This window comes from Manis pentadactyla, chromosome 3 (assembly GCF_030020395.1).
Source record: "Manis pentadactyla isolate mManPen7 chromosome 3, mManPen7.hap1, whole genome shotgun sequence".
Classification (NCBI taxonomy): domain Eukaryota; kingdom Metazoa; phylum Chordata; class Mammalia; order Pholidota; family Manidae; genus Manis; species Manis pentadactyla.
In genome coordinates, this window is record NC_080021.1 from 210,243,534 (window position 1) to 210,264,707 (window position 21,174).

The following is a 21,174-nucleotide window of genomic DNA, read 5'->3' on the forward strand; positions in this document are numbered from 1 at the left end:
AAGAAAATGGGTCGTGACACGTTATTGATGTTCTACAAAGAAATTATGTTAGGAGGCAACTTAAGCTGAAATTACAGTGGATTTTTAGTTTGAGATGTTCCATTCTCCAGTCTGATGGGCCTGGTAATGACCTTGATCGGTCATTCAACAGTAGGCTAAGGTGGATGATAGGCTTCTTGAAGGCTTCTATATATAGTCTTGAAGCCTGCCCCCAAACAGTGTGAACCTTTTTTTCAATTTGTCTTATCCTGATCAAATAGCTAGGTTCTATTCCTGATATCAGAAGTGAGAGACAGTAAAAGATAATATGAATTCCCACTTACTTGTGATCAGTGTGACCAGCCCTATGATAAGTGCTTTGCTGAGCTCTAATATCTCTTATCCTAATCTCAGCCTTGTAAGAATAGTAACATGAGCCCCTTTAATGGATGGGGATGTTTTCACAATCATGAAATTTAGACTCAGGGGGTTTCAGGTACCTAGGAAGAAACAGAGCCAGAAATCTAACCATGTTGGAAATGCCATGTTGTCTCCAGAATAAATATGGAACAAGAAGCCAAGATTTGATGTCATAACTACATCAAAACCTGAGTTGAGGAGGACCAGTGAGACTGATGTGTAACAGTGAAAGTTTCTTGAGCGCTTGGTTCTGGCCCCTGCCCCAGGTGCTCTGTGTATAGTAGCTCATCACATCCTCAAACAACTCATATTGTATAAGGTGCACCACTGTGGTCCCCATTGAGGCAAGAAAGTGAAATGTCTCCTGGGTCAGTGTTGGTCTGTGGCAGAGCCTTCAGATTGAAACCCAGATGGCTGACACCAAGCTCGCTCTGCTGACTTGGGTCAGGGTCCCTGCTGCCTTTAGAGCTCAGGCACAGCCAGGCAGGCCCTGTCCCCCGGGCATTTACATGTCCGGAAGATGGCCCTTCCCATGCCAGACTCAGAGTCTCTTTCCCGGTTAGTCTTCTGTTTCTTCTGGTTCATCACTGAAAATCACCTAGGTTCTGAAGAAGGCTTAAAGGTCCTCTCACCCTTCTTTACTTCAGGGGCACAGGTTTTTGAAAGAACTTAATTCCTTTCAGCTCTTCCCCTCTGCACCCCAGAGAAAAGCTCTGGTTTGTGACTTAACAGGATTTCCAGAACCTTCCATTGATTTTACATCACTGTCATTCCTCACCTGTTACTTCTCTTACTCATTCCACAGCAGCTGTAGAGAAATTCTGTCAGCCACTGAGTCCCTTGGTGACCCCAACCATGCGTTCTCCTCTTACAAAACGGGAGAAAATGCCCTGATACAGTGCTGAAGGCTGAGAGGGAACCTGTGCAAGGGACCTGGCACAGGGCTGACAGCACCGTATGAGTCCCCTCTGGCATGGCTGCTGTCTACACTGAGACAGAGTGATAGGAGCAGGGTAAAAGGCACAGCATCTGGAGCCCTGCTGCTGGGGTTTGAGGTGGGCTCCCCTCCCTTACCAGTTCTGTGACCTTGAGCAGGTTCCCACTGAATTACTTCAGCCTTGTTAATCAAAAATCAGTTGACCCTATATATATATGTATATGGGTCTCCTCAACTCTGCTCCACTGATCTATACGTCTGTCCTTATGCCAGTACCACACTGTCTTGATCACTGTAGCTTTACAGTTTTAAAATACCAGGTCATGTGCATCCTCTAACCTTGCTGTTCTTTTTAAAAAATAGTTGGGCTATTCTAAGTCATTTGCATTTCTGTGTAGGTACTAGAATTGGTTTGCCACCTTCTAAAATAAAGGCCTTCTGGAATTTGAGTGGGATTGCATTGAATCTATAAATCAACTTGGGAAGAATTAACATCTGAACAATAATTGAACATTCTAATCCATGAATATGTTACAATTTTCATTTATTTAGGCCTTTCAGTTTCAGCATTGTTCTTAAGTTTTCAGTTAACAAGATTTCCACATATTTTAATCTATTATAAAAGGTTTTTTTTTCTCAATTGCTTTTTCCAGATTTTGCTAGTGTCTGGGAAGTACAGTTGATTACGTGACCCTTTATCCTGTGACCTTGCTAAATTCACTTAGGATTCTAGTAGCTTTTTTGCTTATTTTTTAGGATTTTCTACATACACAGTCATATTATCTCCAAATAGAGTTTTATTCCCTTTCAAGCCCTTGTGTGTTTTTTCCCTTTGCCCTCCTGTGTGGACTCGGGCCTTTAGAACAGTGTTGAATGCTGAGAGGACCTCACTGCCTGTTCCAGATGTTAACCTGTAGAATCTTTCATAGGTCTTTCTTCCCATTTGCTGAGAGTTGTTGTCATGAAGGGGTGTTGAATTTTGTCAGATACTTTTCTTGTATCTGTTAAGGTGATTATTTGCTATATCTATATGGTGAAGTGAACTGATTTTTCAATGTAAACCAACAATGGGGTTTCCATTTTTTATTAAAGATTCTTATTTGTGTTCATAAGGAAGATTTTTCTGGAGTTTACTGTTTTTGGTTTTGATGTTGGGGCCTTCTTAAGGAATTTGTGTAGGATTGTTCCTTGATTAAACCTTTTATTTAAATGCCTTAGTGAAGCCACGTGGGCCTGGGATTTTCTTAGCAGGAAATCAGTTGATTTTGAATTCAATTTCTTTCCAGATTTGGCACTATTCAGACTTTAAAATTATCCATATATATATATAATATGTGTTTTTCAAGTAAGTTATCCATTTCACTTCAGTTGTCTAATGTATCGGCATATATAGTCACTGATATTTTCTTAATCTTTCAATGTTTATAGGCCCTGTTGAGACGTCCTTTTCATTCCTGCTCTGGGTCATTTGTGTCTTTTCCATCCTTAATCAGTTCATCAGTTGTATTGATCTCTTCAAAACTCAGCTGTTGGTTTCATTTTTTTCCCTCTGTTTTGTTTCATTGATTTCTGCTTGTTATTTCCTTCTAATTTTCCTTCAGTTTAATTTGCTCTTTTGCTAGCTTTTTAAAGGGGAAGCTTGATCACTGACTTCAAACTTTTCTTCTTTTCTAAAATAAACATTTAAAGTTAAAAATCTCTATGAAGCTCTATTTCAGCTTCATTCCACACATTTAGACATGGTGTGTTTTGTTTTCACTCAGTTCTTGTGATTTCTTCTTTAACCTGTAAATTAATTAGCAGTGTTTTGTTTAATTTTCAGCTGTTAGGGATTTTTCCCAGTAATTTTTCTATTGTTGATTTCTAATTTAATTCAGTTGTGATCAGAATGCATATCCTTTCTGATTTTAATCTTTCGAAAACATGTTTATGCTTAATTTAGGGCCTACCATATGGTATATTTGGGTGGGTGTCCCCCGCACACTTGGAAAAGCGTACGTGTTCTGTTTTTGTGGTGGGAGTGTTCTGTAAATGTCAGTTCAGGCAGGTTGGTTGTTGTTCAAGTCTTACTTAGACTTCTGGTGTTTTCTGTCGACTTGTTCTGTCATTTACTGAGGGAGCAGTGGGGGCATCTCTGACTGTAATCATTTATTTCATCTGTTTTTTCTTTTGGTTATGTTATTTTTTGCTTCTTGTAATTTGAATTTATGCATGCATTTCAGATTATTACACATTCTTAATTGAGGTTATGAAGTATCCTAAGTTGTTCAGAAATGTGCTCTGTCTGGTATTCATACTGGCCCTGCAGCTTTCACGGTACTGTTGGGAGTATATCCTTTCCATCCTTTTACTTGTAAGGTGTCTGAGTCATTGCACCTAAAATGGATTTCTGTAACTGGTACATAGTTGGGTCTTGCTTTTTTCACTCGGTTGGATAATATCCTTTTAATTGGCATGTTTAGACCAGTTACATTTAATGTAATTACTTATATGGTGGATTCAAGTCTGCCACCTTGCTGTCTGTTCTCTATCAGTTGTATTTGTTTTTTCTGTCTTTCCTTTCTTCTTTGGTTTAATTGGGTATTTTCATGATTTCATTTTGTCTCTGTTGCCTCAATAGCTGTTCTGGAACTCTCCTCTCCTGAGCTCTGCCCCCACAGCTTCCCGCCACCTCAGCATCCTTGGCTCTTCGAGGTGGGCTTTGTTTGGAACCCTTCACCCTGTTCCTTGGTCCAGAGTGTACCTCTGTGCAGAGACCTAGGGTGGCAGACTCTCCTTGTTTGTTTTATTCCTCCCAGGAATCACGGTTCTTTGTTTATTTTCAGTGTCCAAAAACAGTAGTTCACATTTTTCTGTTCAGTTTTTTTCCCACAGTGAGAGGGTCTTGAGACAGAAGACTCAGCTCATGGCCTGACTGTCCTGTACATCTTAGAATCAGTCCTAGTATCGATCATCACCTCGTAGTATGACACAGAGCTGAGAGAACATAAGTACGTGCTGTAAGCACAAAAGTCCTGCTCAGAAGTTCTTACTGAGTCCAAGGGAGAGAAGAGAGAAGCAATAGTTCTTCAACTGACTAAAATAAAACAAAACCTTGAACAGGACTTTGCTCTCCTTGAGAGTCATTAACTCTGCCTGTGGGGTCTGAGCTAGAGGAGGAGGAGATAAGCCACTCCTCCTGAAAGGACAGGCCTTAAGTCTAGCACCCCATCTGATTGCCTGTATGTGCAGTTCACAGGAATTAACAACCTTCTGAGTTTGCTTGTCATACTGTTCTTAGGTCTCCAGTTGAGGCCCCAGTCCTCTAGAACCGTTTCTCCCACGAGAGAGACCGTCAGAGAAAATGTGGTGCAGTAGAAAGCACTTCAGTGAGGTGACATCAGGAACGCTGTTGAACTGCAGGGAGGCCACCATCCCTATGTAAGGAGTGGACAGAGACCTTAATGTGTGGTGCTCTGTAACTAAGAGCTTCCACCCCATTTCTCTGCCCATCTTCTGACATGCTGTAGTCACTAAATCTTCAGCTGCCCTTGGAGTGTTCAGTGTCAGGGACTTTTTATCAGGCACAGGGGTATCATTGTCACTTAACCACCTGAGCTTTGCATGCTTTAAAAAAAGCTGGGCTGGAGGATAGCTATTTTGGATAATAAACAGAGAGTGCCTGGAGAGGGGTGGTCTTCTCTGTCAGATGGTGAGGGCAAAATGTAGAACCTGGTTAGTGAAGCAGAGGACATATGAGAGTTTGGAGGAAGAAAACCAGAGTTTTTTATTACTCTCAATGATAATGATAGCTACCATTCCTTGAGTGGTTGCTGTCTTTTAGGCACTGTGCTGAGTCCTCTCCAGACCTCACCCCTCAGAGGAAAAGCCTGAATCTCAGAGAGGTTCTCCGCGACCTGTCCAAGTGGCACAGGGTTAGGGAGTGATGGGCTCTGACTCTGTAGGAGAGGCTGGGCCTGGCGCTTCTGCAGGAGTCCAGTCTTGCAGTGACTGTGGGCGGACCCTTTTCCCTCTCTGTAGCATCTTAAAATGGTATTCTGGTGGGTAATTTAAATCCCTTCCAATTCTCAATTCTTCCTCTGTTATAGCATCTCTTAAATTTTATAGGCAGAGGAAAAGGCAGATGCACTGAATAAGGAGCTGCTTATGACCAAACAGAAGTTGATTGATGCAGAGGAAGAGAAAAGACGGCTGGAAGAAGAGTCTGCTCAGGTGAGGGGCGCTCCCCTCCCGCACGCCCCCCGTGTCTCGCGCATGGCAGTTGGGAGCTTCGCTGCGGCTTCCCGTGGGTGCCAGAGGACACAAGGGACAGCTCACTTCAGCTTCTCTCCAGAGGCCTTTCTTATTAGCTGTGTTAAGCATAATGGCTCTTAACAATTAAAGCATAGGAGGCGGCAGTGGGGTAAAGCCCATCCTTTCTTGGGGCAGGAGGAATGTGTCAGCAATCTGAGTGCGACCAGCAAGAGGGTCAGCCTTTCTGCAGAAGAAGACATCATGTGATGTCTGGCCCTTCCCCGACCTGTCCGCTGACATCTGCCCCCTAGTGCAAACTCTGGAAGGCTTGTCCTGAGCCCGCTCTCCACAGTCACCAGGTCACAGACCTGCAGCCACTGGATAGCTTTGGCCGCTGTGCTCCTTGGGGCAGCCCCTGCATCCCCATGGCTCTCCATCTGGTAACACTCTAGTCTCAGGCAGGACACATCGGAGGCAAACAGTGATGGGCACTGTCCCTGGGAGGTACTGAAGAAGCAGCAGCCTCTGACTAGCTCTGCGGCCTGTGGTGTGTGCAGCCTCCTCAGGTCAGGTGCACAGGATGGGTTGCACTGGCAGGGGAGAACTTGAGCCAAAGCTTAGTCTGAGGTGGGGTTTGCTCTTTCTGGAAGTTCTGATGTCCCTTCCTCTCCTGGCATCAGGAACGGGGTTAGTACTGCCAAGAGTGATGGAAGAAGGGAGGTGAACTAGAGACCTTCCAGAGTTGGGTCAAGCACTTCCTGGAAAGCCCAGCACTAAGCAGCTGGTGCCAGAGTTTCCTTTATATTTCCCTTAAAACGTTGACTTTGCTCTTTTCAATGTGCAGTTAAAAGAAATGTGTCGACGGGAACTCGACAAGGCAGAATCTGAGATTAGAAAAAACAGTTCTATCATCGGTGACTACAAGCAGGTGGGTCCGGGCACCCTGGAATTGAGCCATGCGCTCTGGAAGCCCTGCTTGCCTGGGTGAAGCGCGTCCCCTCCGCCATGTGCTTCCCAGCTCTGCCACTTTCACTGCCAAGTCACCTTACTGAACTGGACGAACTACCCCACTGACTCTCAGCTGTCAAGTAGTGGCCATAACCACTATCTTGTGGAACTGCTGTAAGGATTCCATGAGATGGTGTTTGTTGTAGATCATGCCCAGCATATAAATAGGCACTTAATGAGTGAGAACCACACTGTGTTCTTGAGAGCATCTCAGATTCAGAATTATGGGCTTATGTTCACATATGGTCCTAAGGTGTAGGCCCAGTTCTCTGACCTGGCTGGTAAGTTTTAAAAACATAACTGATTGGTCTGGGATCTCATGCAGACTATGGCAGGTGTTTGCAACCCATGGGCCAGTGGGTGTGGCCCTGGCAGGTTCCTGCACACCCTAGGCTGATAGATGCAGAGACAGCCAGAGGAACCTCTGCTTGTGTGTCGCCTTCCGCCTTCCCCCGACCCCAAGGTAGCAGCCTGCTCAGTGCTGTCTGACTCACAGTCCAGCTTCCGCACAGAATTCATCTCAAGGCCAAGTGACACATTGCACAAGAAGGTGTCATATCTGTTTATTTCCTTAGATTTGTTCTCAGTTGAGTGAAAGACTGGAGAAGCAGCAGACAGCTAATAAAGTGGAAATTGAGAAAATTCGGGTAAGTTTGCCTTCACCCAAGAGATTTATACCATATAGTTCATTTTACAGCTCTGCCCAGCACAACAGATTTTGCAAGGGGGTAGTTCACTTTGATTTCAAAAGAGAGAAGCTGACAGGTCCCTGATCAGGCCCCTGTCGTGGCCTGGCTCGGTAACCAACCACTGATACTATGGCTGTTGGCTCTGGCAGGGAGTGCGGAGGAGACGCACGGGAGCTCTGGCAGTTAGATCCTCTTCCATCTCGATTTGTGTAGCATCCTCCTCTGGATAACTGGTCAACAAAAAAATACAAGTGCCCCCAAATTTCTGATTGGTGTCATTCAGCATCACACTGAGATGAAGGAGCCCTGCAAGTCATCAATTTTGCTTGAGGTCGGGGTGCAGAGGTCAGGACCACATGGTGTGATGTCACTGCCCATGTTCTGTAGAAAGGGGACACTAGCCCCTTAGATCAGTTCCTTCTACTATAGTGGGTCCAAATGCAGTGAGGACTTTAATTTTGAAATGTTTTATTGCCAATTTGGAAGCTTTTTTAACTCTTTAAGCTGTACCTATTTAGAGTACTTGACAAATTTTACTTAGTTGAATAATTTACTGAAATTTGCTTTACTAACACAACTCAGTGGACAGCAGTGTGGGAGAGGCCTCTGTTCATGTTTGCACAAAACAGTGTTTTACTTGGAGCAAGATTACACCTGGCCTCCATCATAAGAGTTTAACCAGCAGTGTCAAAGTTTTAATATAATTTATTTTCCATTCTAAACCTAATGTTCATTGCAGAAAATTTGCAAAATATGAATAAGGAAAGAAAAACCCGTGTCATCTTGTTACGTACCAGTGTATCACCATTGTTAACACTTGGGTGTATATTCTTTCAGTCTTTATTCTGTTTACTTTAACATACAAAATTTCATTCATTCTAAGATACAAATATTTTTCATGTTTACATCTCTGAAACTGGAACATGTTTTATGACTGATGGCTTTCTGTTTAAAACTGGCAAAATCTTCTCTTCGAGGAACATTAAATGATAACTCTTACTGTCAGTGGCATCTTGATGAGATAAAGTGTGTATCTGTACCCATGCTATAAATACATTATTATGTCCTTGTTCACCCAGCATTTAACCATTGTACAATGTTATGAGAAATTCCTCAAAAACACCTAAGAGGCTGCACACTTCCCTCTGTAAGTGCAGCACAGTATGTTTAATTTCTCCCAGTTATTGGATAGTTTATCCCCCTCTTTTTTCTGTCTCTGATTTTGCAATGAATACTCCTTGTATAAATTTTTATTCACTGCTGGTGCTGCAATTTTTTAGGCAAGATTCCTAGAAGTGAGGCTTTTGGATCAAGACAATAGAATATTTTTACTGCTTATCAGGTGGCTTTTCTAATAGGCTCGCTGTGAGTTTACAAAGAGGGCATGGTTTCTCAGAAGGCTGTAGTGCTCAGCCAAGATGCCATCTCTCATCTCCCCAAAAAGGAGATGCTCACATCTTCCTAAAGGGCCAGTTTCTCTTTGCTTCTTCACACCTGACATTCAATTTCAGCAAAAAGTGGATGACTGTGAACGCTGCCGGGAATTGTTCAACAAAGAGGGGCGTGTGAAGGGCACCAGCTCAGCTAAGGAGGTTTTAGACGAGGACACAGATGAAGAGAAGGAGACGCTCAAGAACCAGCTGAGAGAGATGGAACTAGAACTGGCACAGACCAAGTTGCAGTTGGTGGAAGCTGAGTGTAAGATACAGGTAACAGCCACAGCCCCTGGGCCCCCAGTCCTGGGCCCGACCCCAGTGGACACCGCGCTACCTCTGCTCTGGGTGCAGTGGGACTCGGACCCACGTGCAGGCTTGACTGCCTGGTGTGGGCTGGAAACCCCCGAAATGATGTTTATGGCTTGGGCTTTTTTCCCCTCATAGACTTTGGCCATAATCTCCATGGGAAAAAGCCTGTTACTTGTTATTTACCAGTAGGATTTTTAATTAGTATTCATCTTGTCCTAAGGACTGGACTTTACCACACTGACAGTTACCCATCAAGCTTGGAATCCTTTTGGTGGAGTAGAGAGCACACACTTTGAAATCACAGCTGCAGCCCCAGCTCCAGCTCTTTGACCTTGGGGTGGTCGGTAACCCCTTACCCTTCAGATTCTTCATCTGCAAACAGGTGATGAGGTTCCCTATCTGATGGTCCCCTTCAAGGATCAAACAAGATAATGCATGGAAAGGGCTCAGCACAGTGTCTGAGGGCTTCAGAAATTCACACTTTTTGTCCCAACTCCCATCACCTAACTAGCTTTGTGACATTAGGCATGTTACCTAATTTATCTAAGCCTCCATTCCTGATGAAGAAACTGGAGCTTGTGATGACAGCTTTATACTGCACGGCTAGTCCCACCAGCACCCGCACTGAGCGCAAGGGAGGCTCGGCACTGCTTGTGGAAGGAGCCCCGGTCAGGACTAAGACTTAGCCCTGGTCTCCCACACCTCACACATTCGCTGGACTCTTTGCCAGGCCCTGTTCTAGGGTTGAGGTAACACAGCTAAGACAGGCCTTGTGTGACGATCCAGGACAGTCAGGAAATGCATCACCATGGCACCTGTGGTCAAAAAATGAACACGGATTGCAGCTAGAGAGAAAGAAGAGCGAGCATCCTGATGGAGGGAGCAGCATGTTCAGCCACACGCAGGGAGGTGGCCCGCCCAGTGAGGAGCTTCAGGAAGGAGGGGTGGAGGTGGGCACCGAGCTGGAAGAGTCTGTGGCCCAGATTGTGAAGCACCTCAGATGCCTTGCTAGTGTGTCTAGGCTTTGAAGGTTCTTGCTGGAAATTAATGGTGCAGCTAGAGCTTTGGCTCTGTCTGCCTGGTGTGCAGTGGGGGGACGGGAGGGAGACATTCAGTTACGAGGCTGTCTTAATAAGCAGACTAGGCCAGGAAAGAGGAGGCCTTAACTTGGAGAGATCCCAGAGCTTTAGGCATTCCACGTCTTTCTGTGCCATCTGAGACTGGACGATTTTCCAGAGGCCAGTCGGAATAAATAGGCTGAATTCTCATCTTGGCTCAGCTCTGTGCAGACAGTGTCATTGTGACGAGCCCAGCATCCTGACGTACGTTGTTCCTCCTACAGGACTTGGAGCACCATTTAGGCCTTGCCCTAAACGAGGTACAGGCAGCCAAGAAGACGTGGTTTAACCGAACACTGAGCTCCATAAAGACAGCAACTGGGGTTCAAGGGAAAGAGACTTGCTGAGAGGAGCTCCTGCCTCCAGACACCTTCAGAAAACATGACACCTTTTGTTGCCTTCTTTGGCCAGATGTGTGATTCTGTGACATGTCCCAGGACCAGAACGTACCCAAGTCAGATCCATAGAAGCATGTTGGTAGGTTACTGGACTAGAGCTCACGAACAGGCGGCCTTTGGGGTAAGGTTCTCCTAACTACTGATACTAACAGGCCTGCTAGCTCGACTCATGCTCTGGACACATTCTGGAAAACCACTCCTCCGTGTCGGTGTGACCTTCCAGGCCTCTTCCCAGGGTAGGCCAGCTGGTCACCCAGCCCAAAGGCTGATACATGGTCAGAGTTTGGAGATCCTTCAGGCTGTTGGTTTTTTTCTAAAACTTTAATCTTTTTTTTTTTTAATATACATTCTATATATATTGGGTGGGGGGGAAAGGGTGGGAATCAGTAACTCAAATAATTCTTATCTACTTCATTGCCAGCAGAGGGTCCTCCAGGTAGACATGGAGAAGCACTTTGTTTTAAATAGGAGGGTTTCATGGTTGTAGTTGAAGCCACCTTGTTTTGTTAAGCTGTATGATGCACGGGTTTTGGGTTTGGCGTTATTTACATGTTCCTGATCAATTCTATGCAACTCTCATAGTTCCTGTTGTTTTTCAGCATTAGCTGCCAAAATGACGTCTTAGGGCTGGGCTGGCTGACTTGACCAACTATGAGACTGAATTAATCCTAATGTGGACAAATCTTATTTTGCTCAATGTGTCGTGTGTGTGTGTGTGTGTGTGTGTGTGTGTGTGTAAAAATATCTTTCCCAGTGCACCCAGTTGACAGTGTTTGAATCCCAGACTACGGCTGATCTGCACAACTTAATTACGTAGTTCTTTGGACACAATTTCTCAAGGTTTGTTGGACTCTGCTCTCCCTGCCCTTACGAGAGCTGTGAAGAGCGCCCTTGCTTCAAGGTTCCTAGTGTTTTCGCACAATAGGACATCCAAGTGAGAAGACATTGAGCTGGCTCTTTACATAAATGGGAGTATGTGCAGGACACACACACCGACCGGCCTGGGTCCCCCAAAGCAGCATTGTAGACCTTGCTGTTGAGATGGGCTGCAGGTTCCCACTTAAAACATCAAAATGGAGGTATTAGTACCTTTATAAAAATTTAAATAAAACCTTAAGACTTTTAATTGATACGGTGATTGGCAGACAGGCCGTCCCACAGATGATTCCACCGTCTCTTGCGTGCAGTGTGAGGGTAGCTCTTCCAAGAGGCACTGGTTTGTATATAAAGACACTTGGGTGACTTTGTATCTCTTCCTGTCAGCTGTCCTAACGCTTGCTGAGGTTGTCTGTGATGAGGGTGGTGGCAAGCAGCGGCCCGCTGCCCCCAGACCATTCCCTCTGCTGCTTTGTGTCTGTCTTGTTCAAGTCCATCAGGAACTGGGTGCGTGGACTTTGTGCTAGGGTAGTTTCAGTGTGTCAACTTTATGAACTGAAATATAAACCAGTAAAATTGTATTACTATTTCTTTTGTTGGTTTTATTTTAACAGCATATTCATTAAATATTTTGGTACAAACAGCACTGCTTTGTAAAAACCGGCTTTATCATTATGTGACCTGCCACCACAGGCAGTCAGGGAAGACCGCACTCGCCATCCAGCAGGCGTCTGAGTGTTATAGGCCACCTTGCCCTCCATCCAGACACGTCGGGGCAGCCTGGGTGCGCCAGGCCGTGGGCGTCAGAGGCACGGGGTCTGTGCTCCGGGAGGCTGGTCCTGGGCCTTCGCCGGGAATACTGCACCTCTGAGAAGGGCTGAGAGAGCCTGCGAGGCGCTGTGTGTAGGTGAGGGCAGGAGCTCAGGATGTAGGGAGAACGTGCCAGACAAAGCAGCTCCCCAGGCAGAAATGGGAGAGGGAACTTCAAGCCCAATATGTGAATGGGAAGAAGAAACAGCTAAGAACAGAAAGGCAGCCACAGCACCTGGAGTCCAGTCATGCTCTGCTAAAACTCCCAGAACAGTGGTGGCCTGGACAGGCACATATTTTAGAAAACTCCCAGCCCCTAAGCCGCCATCCTTCGCCACCTCACCCTGCCTTCTCCACAGCAGGAAGAGGAGCTGTGCTTCCCCAGCCCTCTGGGACCCCCACCCCCACACACAGCCCTCAAATGGAAGCGGGGCTGGGATGCAGGCTCCCCGGGAAGGTGGTAGTGAGTCGCCCTGCCTTGTCTTCTCTCCTCTGCACTGAAGCTGAGCAGGTGCCTAAGGGGCCGGCGCCATGGCAGGCGCTCTGCAGAAGCCAGCACAAGGGCTCCAGGGCACACTTGGGATCCCTTTACTGTTCACAGGCTGGAGCACTTATTCCTGGGCAACCAGGACAAGATTCCAGCAGGGTCAGCCTGCTCTAACCTTTTCCAGTCCCGAGGGTCCTGGTGCTTAGGAGGGTAGGGGCTCAACAGAAATCCTGCCCCCCCTGCAGCTGTGCCCTGGCCCAGGAGAAGGAGTGCGTTTATCAGCCTTGGCACATGGGCCTAAAGTGACGCAGATGGGGTCCCGCCCTTGGGGAGATTCCCTCGTCCCTCGAGACAGATTGAAAATAGTAATTGCAACACTATGCCAAGTGTGGTAACAGGTATGTGGGGTCCTGGGGAACAGGGAGTCCATATGGAATTGCAGGGGATATGGAGTCTTTTGCACTGACAGCTAGGGGGATGGGTCTCCTAGTTAAGAAGCCAGGTCAGCGTTCAGATGGAAGAAATGGTGGATAGCACTGTAGGCTGATGGGGCCGAGCGATGGGAGGTGACACTGGATGGTCAGATCCAGGCCAAGGAGCTTGAGGGGTGGGGGAGCTACTGGGCAGTTTTAGTTTTAAGCCAACTTGATTAAAAAGGCTTTGGGAAGTTTCCTGTCTTGCCCTTTAAGAAGAAAGGATGGGAGGAAGAGAAATTTAGAGTGATGAGGGGTGACAGAATGGGGAGGGCCAGATTTGAGAAAATTCCTGTATAGTCAGTGAAACTTGTCAAGGGAAAGATACAGCAGGAAGAGGAATTCAGCTTTCAGCGTGCGGATCTGAGACGGGCCGGGGAAGTACCGGTGGGAGGTGTCCGCTGTGTGGGCACTCAGTTGTGTGGGAGTCTCCACCACAGGATTTCTGAGCTCCAACACTCGGTAGTCCTGTGTTGGGACACTGTCCTGTACGCTGTAGCCATGCAGCCACATCCCTGGTCTCCACGTACTTGGTACCACCACCACCTTCATCACAACCAGAAATGTCTCCAAATATTCCCTGAGGGCAAAATCACACCTGGTGGAGAACCCCTGCTCCAGCATGTAAGCTAAAGCTAGGAGAGTGGCTAAGCCTGTCCAGAGATGAAGGGCCAGCTGGGAGGCCATTCAAGTGGGGAGAGAGTGGACATGGAGCAGGTTGTGAGGCTCTAAACCTGCAGAGAACAAGCAAGCCCCACCTTGGGCAGGACCAGAAGAGGCTCAGTGGATTTGGTTCTGGGAAGTTGCTGGTGCCTGGGGTGGACCCGGGAGATGGGGAGGTGCAGCAGAGAGGCCAGACTGCAGTGGGGTGAGAGGTTGGGAGGGGAGGAAGCAGAGAAAGATTTTTAAGCCTTGCTGTGAAGGGAAGTGGGAGAAAAAGGTGGGTGGGTGGAGGAAGTAACTGTGGTAGGAAGAACAAAGAGCCTGAGGCTTGTGCTGGAAAAGCAGACCCTGGTTCTAACCATGGCCACGGGAGATGGCCTAATTGGGGCTGCTCTCAAGGTCGAAAATACACACAGGCTGCGTGGACCATGTGGCACCCTTTTGAACCTGAGCTGATTTCCAGCACACTATTAACTCTCAGGGGGGAGAAGGCACCTCCCAGAAGGTGTCTGCTCTGAATTCAAGTCCTAGTGGCAGGAAAGAAGGAAAGAAAAGTCCACGAGAGCTAAACATAAGCCCAGAACAGCACTCCCAGCTCCAAGCCGACCCAGCAGTTGTGAAAACCAGTCTAAGTCTACATAGGGGCCCCCTGTGACCTGGGAGTCATTTGGCCTCTGCAAGCCTGTACCGTCATCTGACTGGTAGGGGTTTAAAGGATTGTAGTACTTGCCCAGAGATTTGCCCAATTCTGACACTGGGGTTCAGATCTCCTAAGATTTATCTGGGGACAGTGAGCGATCAAGGAAGATGGCATAAAGATCAGGGGCATACAGAATGACTGAGGCACCCACACTCTCTACAGGAGGACCCAGCACTAAGTTCTCTACTCTTCCCCCACCTTGTAGGTGAAGAAATTGGGCCCATAGAGAGGTTCCTGCTCAGGCTACCCGGCGAGGACATCACCCCACATCTGACGCCCCGTGACCCTGTGGGCAGCAGGTGGGTGTCACCTCTCAGCACTCCACTACAAAGAGCACACCTGGGCATTTGGGGCCAGAACACTGGGTTCCAGGCTACGAGCTTGGATGCACACCTCACTAGAAAGTCACCTGACTTTTCCAAGTTTTCCTTGTCTGTGCAGTGGGGTCAGTACCTCCCTCAAGACTTCTGAGCTACTGTTAAGCTCTTGACGCGTCTCGTGGTGGTTTCTCTCCAGTTACTAGAACACCCGAATCAGATTTTTCCCAGGTTGGAAAGTACAGGTGAAAGCCTTGGCCCCATGATCCCAAGACCTGGGATTTCAAGCAGGTACCTCCGCCGCCTCTTCTAGGGCCCATCCAAGAGCAGTAGTGCTCCCTCCCTCTGACCCCAGCTTCAGCTGAACAGGCTCTTCCCTGTGCCAGTCACAGGCAAACCCGGCAGGCCAGTGGGAGCAGTGGGCCAGCTCTTGCAGTCAGTACAAGGGTGGTGGTGAATCCAAAATGACTGACAGTGTGCAGGGAGAAGGTGGGCCCTGAGTTCCCAGTGAAACAAACACCTAGCGCCTTTGTCCACACACCGCTCCTCGTAGCTGGAGGGCAGCACTGGGGTGGGCTGCAGCCTGTCCTGGCCCCTTTATCATCTCTGGAGCCCTCGTGTCCTGATCTGGAATGTCTGGGTAATGCCCACTCTCCTTGCAAACAGATGTGAGGACAGTGAGGTCTGTGAAAGCACGTGGTACCTTCTGAGGTTTAGGATTCATCCCTTCACATGAAGGGCAGATGCTGTCCCGTGTACTGAGCAGGAGCGTCAGTCATGAGGGCCAGGAAAGTGGCTCTGCACAGAGTAACTCAGCCCATTGCTGTTTAAGACGGAAGCTTTTATTTTTATTCATCCAAATGGGGGAAATGCAACATGTCAGGGCATTACAGGCCGCAGCAGCCGGACAGGAGGATCAGTCTATGGCAGAGTCCAACACAGTGCGTAGGAGCCACAGTGTGGGTGCTGCCTGTGGAGTCAGGGTGGCAGAGAGTCCCTTTGGGTGAAGGCCAGGCTTCTCTGGGCGAGGCACTGGTGACAGTCCACATATGCAGGCTGCTGCTTCTAACACGCCGAAGGTTCAACTGTCACAGTCCTACATGTTACCACTGCCCCAGAAAAGGAGGACAAGTCCGTGGTGGTGGTTTTCCAATATTTTTGTTTAACATAATACACAACAGAGAGTTATTGCCAAGGACTTTGCACCGCAAATTATACTATTTACAATTGTGTATTCAGGAAAAAAAACAGTAAGTAGATACAGATATTTTAAGTAGATGTCTAAAAACTACCTTGGCCATCACCAGACCAGAGTGCGGGTAAGCTACAGCCAGGAGTCCACTGCCACGTGCACGACCATGCAACAGGGAGAGGTTTCTACCCACGGCTATGCTCAGCCTTCTCCATGCTGCCTGCGCCCCCCTCCCCCGGCCCGGGCCTGAGCAAGAGCCACCTGACCCCTTCACAAGGGAAGCCCCTCCAGGCAGGAACACTTCCTGGCAGGCAGACCCGGCCCCTCGTCAGCCCCTTCCCCAGCTTGCCCTGCCAAGAGCACCCTTGAGACCAGGCCCATCAGCCTCTGTTCCTGGAAGTGTCCTCACCCCAGTGAGGGCTCCTTCAGGAGCTCTGTCTTTCTAAGATGTGGCTGGGGCCCAAGGAGGCACTTACAGAGATCGACAGGCCAGCAGACGGGTCCCAGGTGAAAGGCCTGACTTCTAAGATAACTTAGGGAAAAACAAGATAAATGCTGCTAAGGGATGAATTATATGAAGTTTGCTCAAGTAAAATGGCTCAGGACTCACTAGAAGATGAGGGCCAAAGACCTGACCAAGTGTTCACTTTGCCTCAAGCCCTGGGGAGGGAGGCGGTCTGGAGGTTGGAGACAGCTCATCAGCCAGCCGAAGCCACCCTAGACTCCCGGGACACATAGTTAGGCCCCTAGTCAGGGGCCTTAGGGATGCCTGCAGTCTGGCTCCCCTGTTTAGTTTCTGAAAATAAGCCTTCCTGTGTCCAGGAAAGGTGGTAGTGAGTAGTCACTGAGCCACCTCCCACTCGGCCACGGCAGGGCCCAGCACTGGCCAGCCACACTAAGTGACTGAGGGGAGGAGCAGCACACAGTGTCCCCCGCCGTGAAGTACAGAGTGGGCCTTGGAGCAGGAGATGCTGTCACGGTCAGGGTCCAACAGCAGCACCTCTGGCGTGTCAGGTGAGAAAAGGGGCTGTGGGAGTGAGGGTTTCCCGGCTAAACTCCCAAGTCCTACCTCGTGTGTGGGCTGCAGCCTGAGGGAGCCAGTGAGATGCGGTACCGGAGGTCACAGAGGCCCCGCTCTGCGTCCCTGTGGCCAGAGGCGTGCTCTCGGGGAGAGGAGCAGGGCTGGCCCCGCAAAGGGGGAGAGCTGGACACTCAAGAGGGCAACTTTCTGAATTACAAGTCTCACCCTGTTGTCCCTATCCTTCCTTTGTTTCTGTGAACGTGGCTTCCTAGAACAGAAATGTTTGGGTTGGAGTCAAAAAAAGAACTTTGCCTAGGCAGGAAAATGAGGCAGAGGGCATGGGGCCTCTGGCCAGGGCAGTGACTGCCATGCCTGCCTGGTGGAAGGCCCCTCTGGCTTCATGGCCGAGCCAGGCTCGCCTCTGTCCTTTCCCCTCCTGTGAGTCCAGAAACGCCTATAGAGATCACAAACCTATGGGTGTCTGAGAGCCCTCCCACAGCCCCGAGAGGCGACCAGGCAGCAAGAGACAAGCCCAACAACAGCGCCAGCGTGCCCCAGAGGCACAGGTCTCAGTGACTCTCCCTCCCAGCACCTTCACTGGTTCCCACCTGGCAAAACAGCTTCCCTTGGCCCAGGTGGCACCAGTCCCTGGCTCTCAGCAATGGCCTGCTGCCCTGCCCAACCACTCAGGGCAGCACCAGACACCTCGCCTCCTGACTGGGACCCCAGAGGACTGGAGTGACACAGGCCCAATGGAAGCTGCTCTCTGCTGGAGGAGCCTGTGTGGAGTTTTGGGCATGTGCGCCCTCTTCCCTGAGCTCCCACAGGCCTGTTGGGGGAGCTCAGTGAAGCGGCATCTGTGCAGGCGCTGGCCTCAGGTCTTTCTCCAGTCCCTCCTGTTACTGTGCATGAAGTGCACATCGCCTCCCAGCTTTCATTCGCTGTAACTGTGTCAGGCCCTCACGAGTGTGCAGTAAACAGCTTCCTTCACCCACCTCTGAATACGGGCTTTTGAGCACAGAGAGCACTATGTTTACAGGAATAGTGTAACTGCCTCACTTTTTCTTTTTCACCACCCCACTGAGCCCCTCGGGGCAGGTCCGGCCTGGAGTGCTGTCTGCTTCAGCCTGGCACACGTGCACATCTCGCCTCAGTAGTCTGCAGGCTTGACAGTCTTATCATTTGCTCTGTGTGCTGGACACAGGCCTGACCGCAGGTGCAAGGCCAAAAGCAACTGGAGACAGGTGGTGCTGTCTTACGTGATCTTTAGGATGACAAGACAGAAAAAGTCTGAAGCTCTTAATCATGTCAAAAACGTGTGGTGCTCACCAGCCCACTGAAGCCAGCGGCCAGAAAACCACCCAGCTCTAGGCCTCTCCCCCGACTCGGGTACCAACAATAACCAAACCCTTAGCTAAAGAGTCCAGGCTAACGTGAAAGATCCCATCTGTAACCACAGACCTGATTTTCCCTTCTACATCCAGAGTGACATTTCCAAGATGTACTTGTTCCTTTCCCTCCTGAGCCCGACATTCACACCATTCTCAGTGTCTGACAAGCTCACACGCATCTTCCCTGGAGCTGCTGCCTTGGGGCCCTCCTGACGCCCCCAGTCCTCTTCTCCTCTGGGCCCTATGACCCTAGACTTCCCTGAGCCCTGCTGTGTGTTTTGTTCTGTCACTGTCCACCTCTCACCTAAAACCTCAGGTCCCTGTGGGCACGGACTGCCCCTTCCTCATCCTCAGTACTCACAAAGCCTTTGGGAAGACGGGTCCGAGCAGCAGATGAAAGTTTCCAGTCATGATTAAGCCAGAGGGTGGTGAGTAATCTCTATAGTCTAAAGCAGGGGTTTGCAGAACATGACCCCATTTCCTGTGTGTTATGAGTAGAGTTTGTTGGACTGCACCAAACCTGTCTGCTCACGCATCGTCTCTGGCTGTTGCTGTGCTGTAGTGGTGGAGCGGCGGAGCTTTGACACAGCAAGGAGTCCAGAGTCTTGCCAACTGACTACCTGGCCCTTTCCAGAAGTTCACCAACACCAGGTCTAAGACAGTGTTCTCATATATTTGCACACTGTGACACAAGAGGTGACATTTGTGTGGCCCACTAGGGTAAACAGAAAAGGCCATTTAGAGGCACCTGACCTTAGGGCTCTGACCAGCCAAAAGATTCATGAGATCAATTGTGCAGAAACCCTCCCTGCCCACCTGTCCAGGATGAACCAGAGGTGGCAGGACTGACACACAAAACTGAGGCCCAAAGCAAATCCTTTAGGAATCTCTCACAATTTCTCATTTTTCCCTCGAAGTACTCTGTAAACAGGTCTGCACCTGCCCTCTGGCCAAGGCCGTGTTCTGCAGTATCCCATGAGCTCCAGCCCTTGCCCAGGTAAAGAAATGAACACGTTTGTTTTTAAAAAGCAGTAGGCGTCTGCATGAGCATCTAGTACCTGTCACTCCTTTGACTGGCAAGCCCTACAGAGCAGAACCTTGGGGAGAGGATAAGGTACTGAGTAAGCAGCCTGCAAATCTTCCTATCACCTAAAGAGGCGAACCCAGAGGGTGCAAGATGGGGGCTCAGAACCTCACATCCATGAGACCTGGGCCAACAAGTTCCCATTTCCAAGCACAAAGGAGAGGGCCCTTGCTGTGCTGCAGCCACTCTCCCCACCACTTCTCAGCATCTTCCTTCCCCAGGCCCCACGTCCCCTCATGGGCGCTGTGGCTCCAGGCCAGCTGCCATCAGGCCCACCTTCCCACTCAGCCCAGAGGAGCCTGGTCTATAAAAAGACGCCATTCCTGCCTCTCCATCCCCACTTTGCTGTCACGCTCAGCCTCCATCACCAATCTGGGCATCCATAGCAACCTCTACCACCTGCCCACGGCCCTTCCCCATTCAGCTGGCCAGGAAGATGGTACTCACTGAAGGGCATGTCACCGAGTGGCCCCAAACTGTACATTCCATCTGCCTCCTCAGCCTCTCGAGCATACAGTCCCCGTTAACAAGTGCCTGCCTGCCACCCTGAGGTCATGCCTCCTCTGCACACCACAGCACCCTTGGGAAGCCACCTCCAGTGTCCTGTCTAGTCTCAGCAGGAAGCCTTTGCCGCTGTGCCAGAGCCCCTCTAACCTTCTGTATGTCACTCTGCTCAGAGCAAGTCTGCCTGGTTTGTCTCCTGAACTGAATGGGAGGCCTGCCAGCGAGCCTGCCAGCCATAGAAGACGCCCTGGTTCCGTCTGAGCCCCCGAGCAGCTTCCCCTGTCCCTGTGCAACCCACAGGGGTCAGTGCTTTCACCTCCTCAGTTGTCTCAGCTGAAATCTTGGCATTTCTCCAGCTGTTCCCGCTCCGCCCCCCCCCCCACGGCCTAGGGTAAACAGTAGTAGGTGACCGTGAATGTTTTTCAATAAATCCCTGTGCCCAAGAGGGGAGAAATGGTCATGGCAGTAAACTCACTTCAGCATTCTGTCCAAACTGACCGCCCATGGAAGAATTTCCTCTGCGCTAACTGGACAGCTGGCTTCTTGCTTAAACTTCCCCAGGCCCCACACCCCCTCATGGGCGCTGTGGCTCCAGGCCAGCTGCCACTTCTCACCATGCCTCATCTCCCACAGAAACCCGGTCTGCTTCCTGGGAGGACACTTCAGCTTAAACTGCCCAGCTGGCTTCCTGTAACTGTCTTTACCCTTCCGGAGCCACATGCAACCAGCACACATAACTCTTTAAATAACTGATTAGGTCCATGGTCTCCCCTTCCCAAGCTCCAGCCAATCTCATTCTGAGCTGAGCTTTCCTCAGATGCCACCTTCCAGGGGTTTTCAGCGCTCAGATTATGGCCACATTTTCCTTAATGTAGCCTCCAAGGGCATGAAGGACATTAGAAAGCTGAGCAGCCTCTGAGACCAGGTATGTGTCGGGAAGGGACAGTGAGATCTCAGCATCAGTGCTCTCTGAAAAATGGGTTGCTGTGACAGTGACTCCTGTGGTGAGCAAGTAAGGATGGCCTAGCCAGGGAGATGACAGCCCATGACCAAAACGTGGATGACACTGTACACAAAAAGGCACACTTCAACAGCACATCCCTTCTCTTTCCAAGCCCCAGGGATCCCT

At 49.2% G+C, this 21,174-nt stretch overlaps 2 protein-coding genes across 15 annotated transcripts in view; one reads left to right on the plus strand and one right to left on the minus strand.

Moving 5' to 3' along the window:
- Positions 1-21,174, plus strand: part of RABGAP1 (RAB GTPase activating protein 1) — a 163,965-nt gene that overhangs the window by 138,927 nt on the left and 3,864 nt on the right. For 9 of the 12 annotated variants that reach the window (XM_057499007.1, XM_036914001.2, XM_057499004.1 and 6 more), the window contains 5 exons: positions 5,444-5,548; positions 6,414-6,497; positions 7,153-7,224; positions 8,778-8,975; positions 10,354-11,990. In XM_057499007.1, coding sequence (XP_057354990.1) covers positions 5,444-5,548; positions 6,414-6,497; positions 7,153-7,224; positions 8,778-8,975; positions 10,354-10,476 — 582 coding nt within the window. In that variant the 3' untranslated portion in view covers positions 10,477-11,990. Of the gene's footprint in view, positions 1-5,443; positions 5,549-6,413; positions 6,498-7,152; positions 7,225-8,777; positions 8,976-10,353; positions 11,991-14,741; positions 14,836-18,773; positions 19,455-21,174 lie in introns of those variants that run through there. The other 3 variants (XR_008996629.1, XR_008996627.1, XR_008996628.1) reach the window with 3 other exon arrangements.
- STRBP (spermatid perinuclear RNA binding protein) overlaps positions 11,912-21,174 on the minus strand; it is a 177,964-nt gene continuing 168,701 nt past the window's right edge. The window contains exon 17 of one of the 3 annotated variants that reach the window (XM_057499014.1): positions 11,912-11,958. In XM_057499014.1, coding sequence (XP_057354997.1) covers positions 11,927-11,958 — 32 coding nt within the window. In that variant the 3' untranslated portion in view covers positions 11,912-11,926. Of the gene's footprint in view, positions 11,959-15,673; positions 19,173-21,174 lie in introns of those variants that run through there. The other 2 variants (XM_057499012.1, XR_008996630.1) reach the window with 2 other exon arrangements.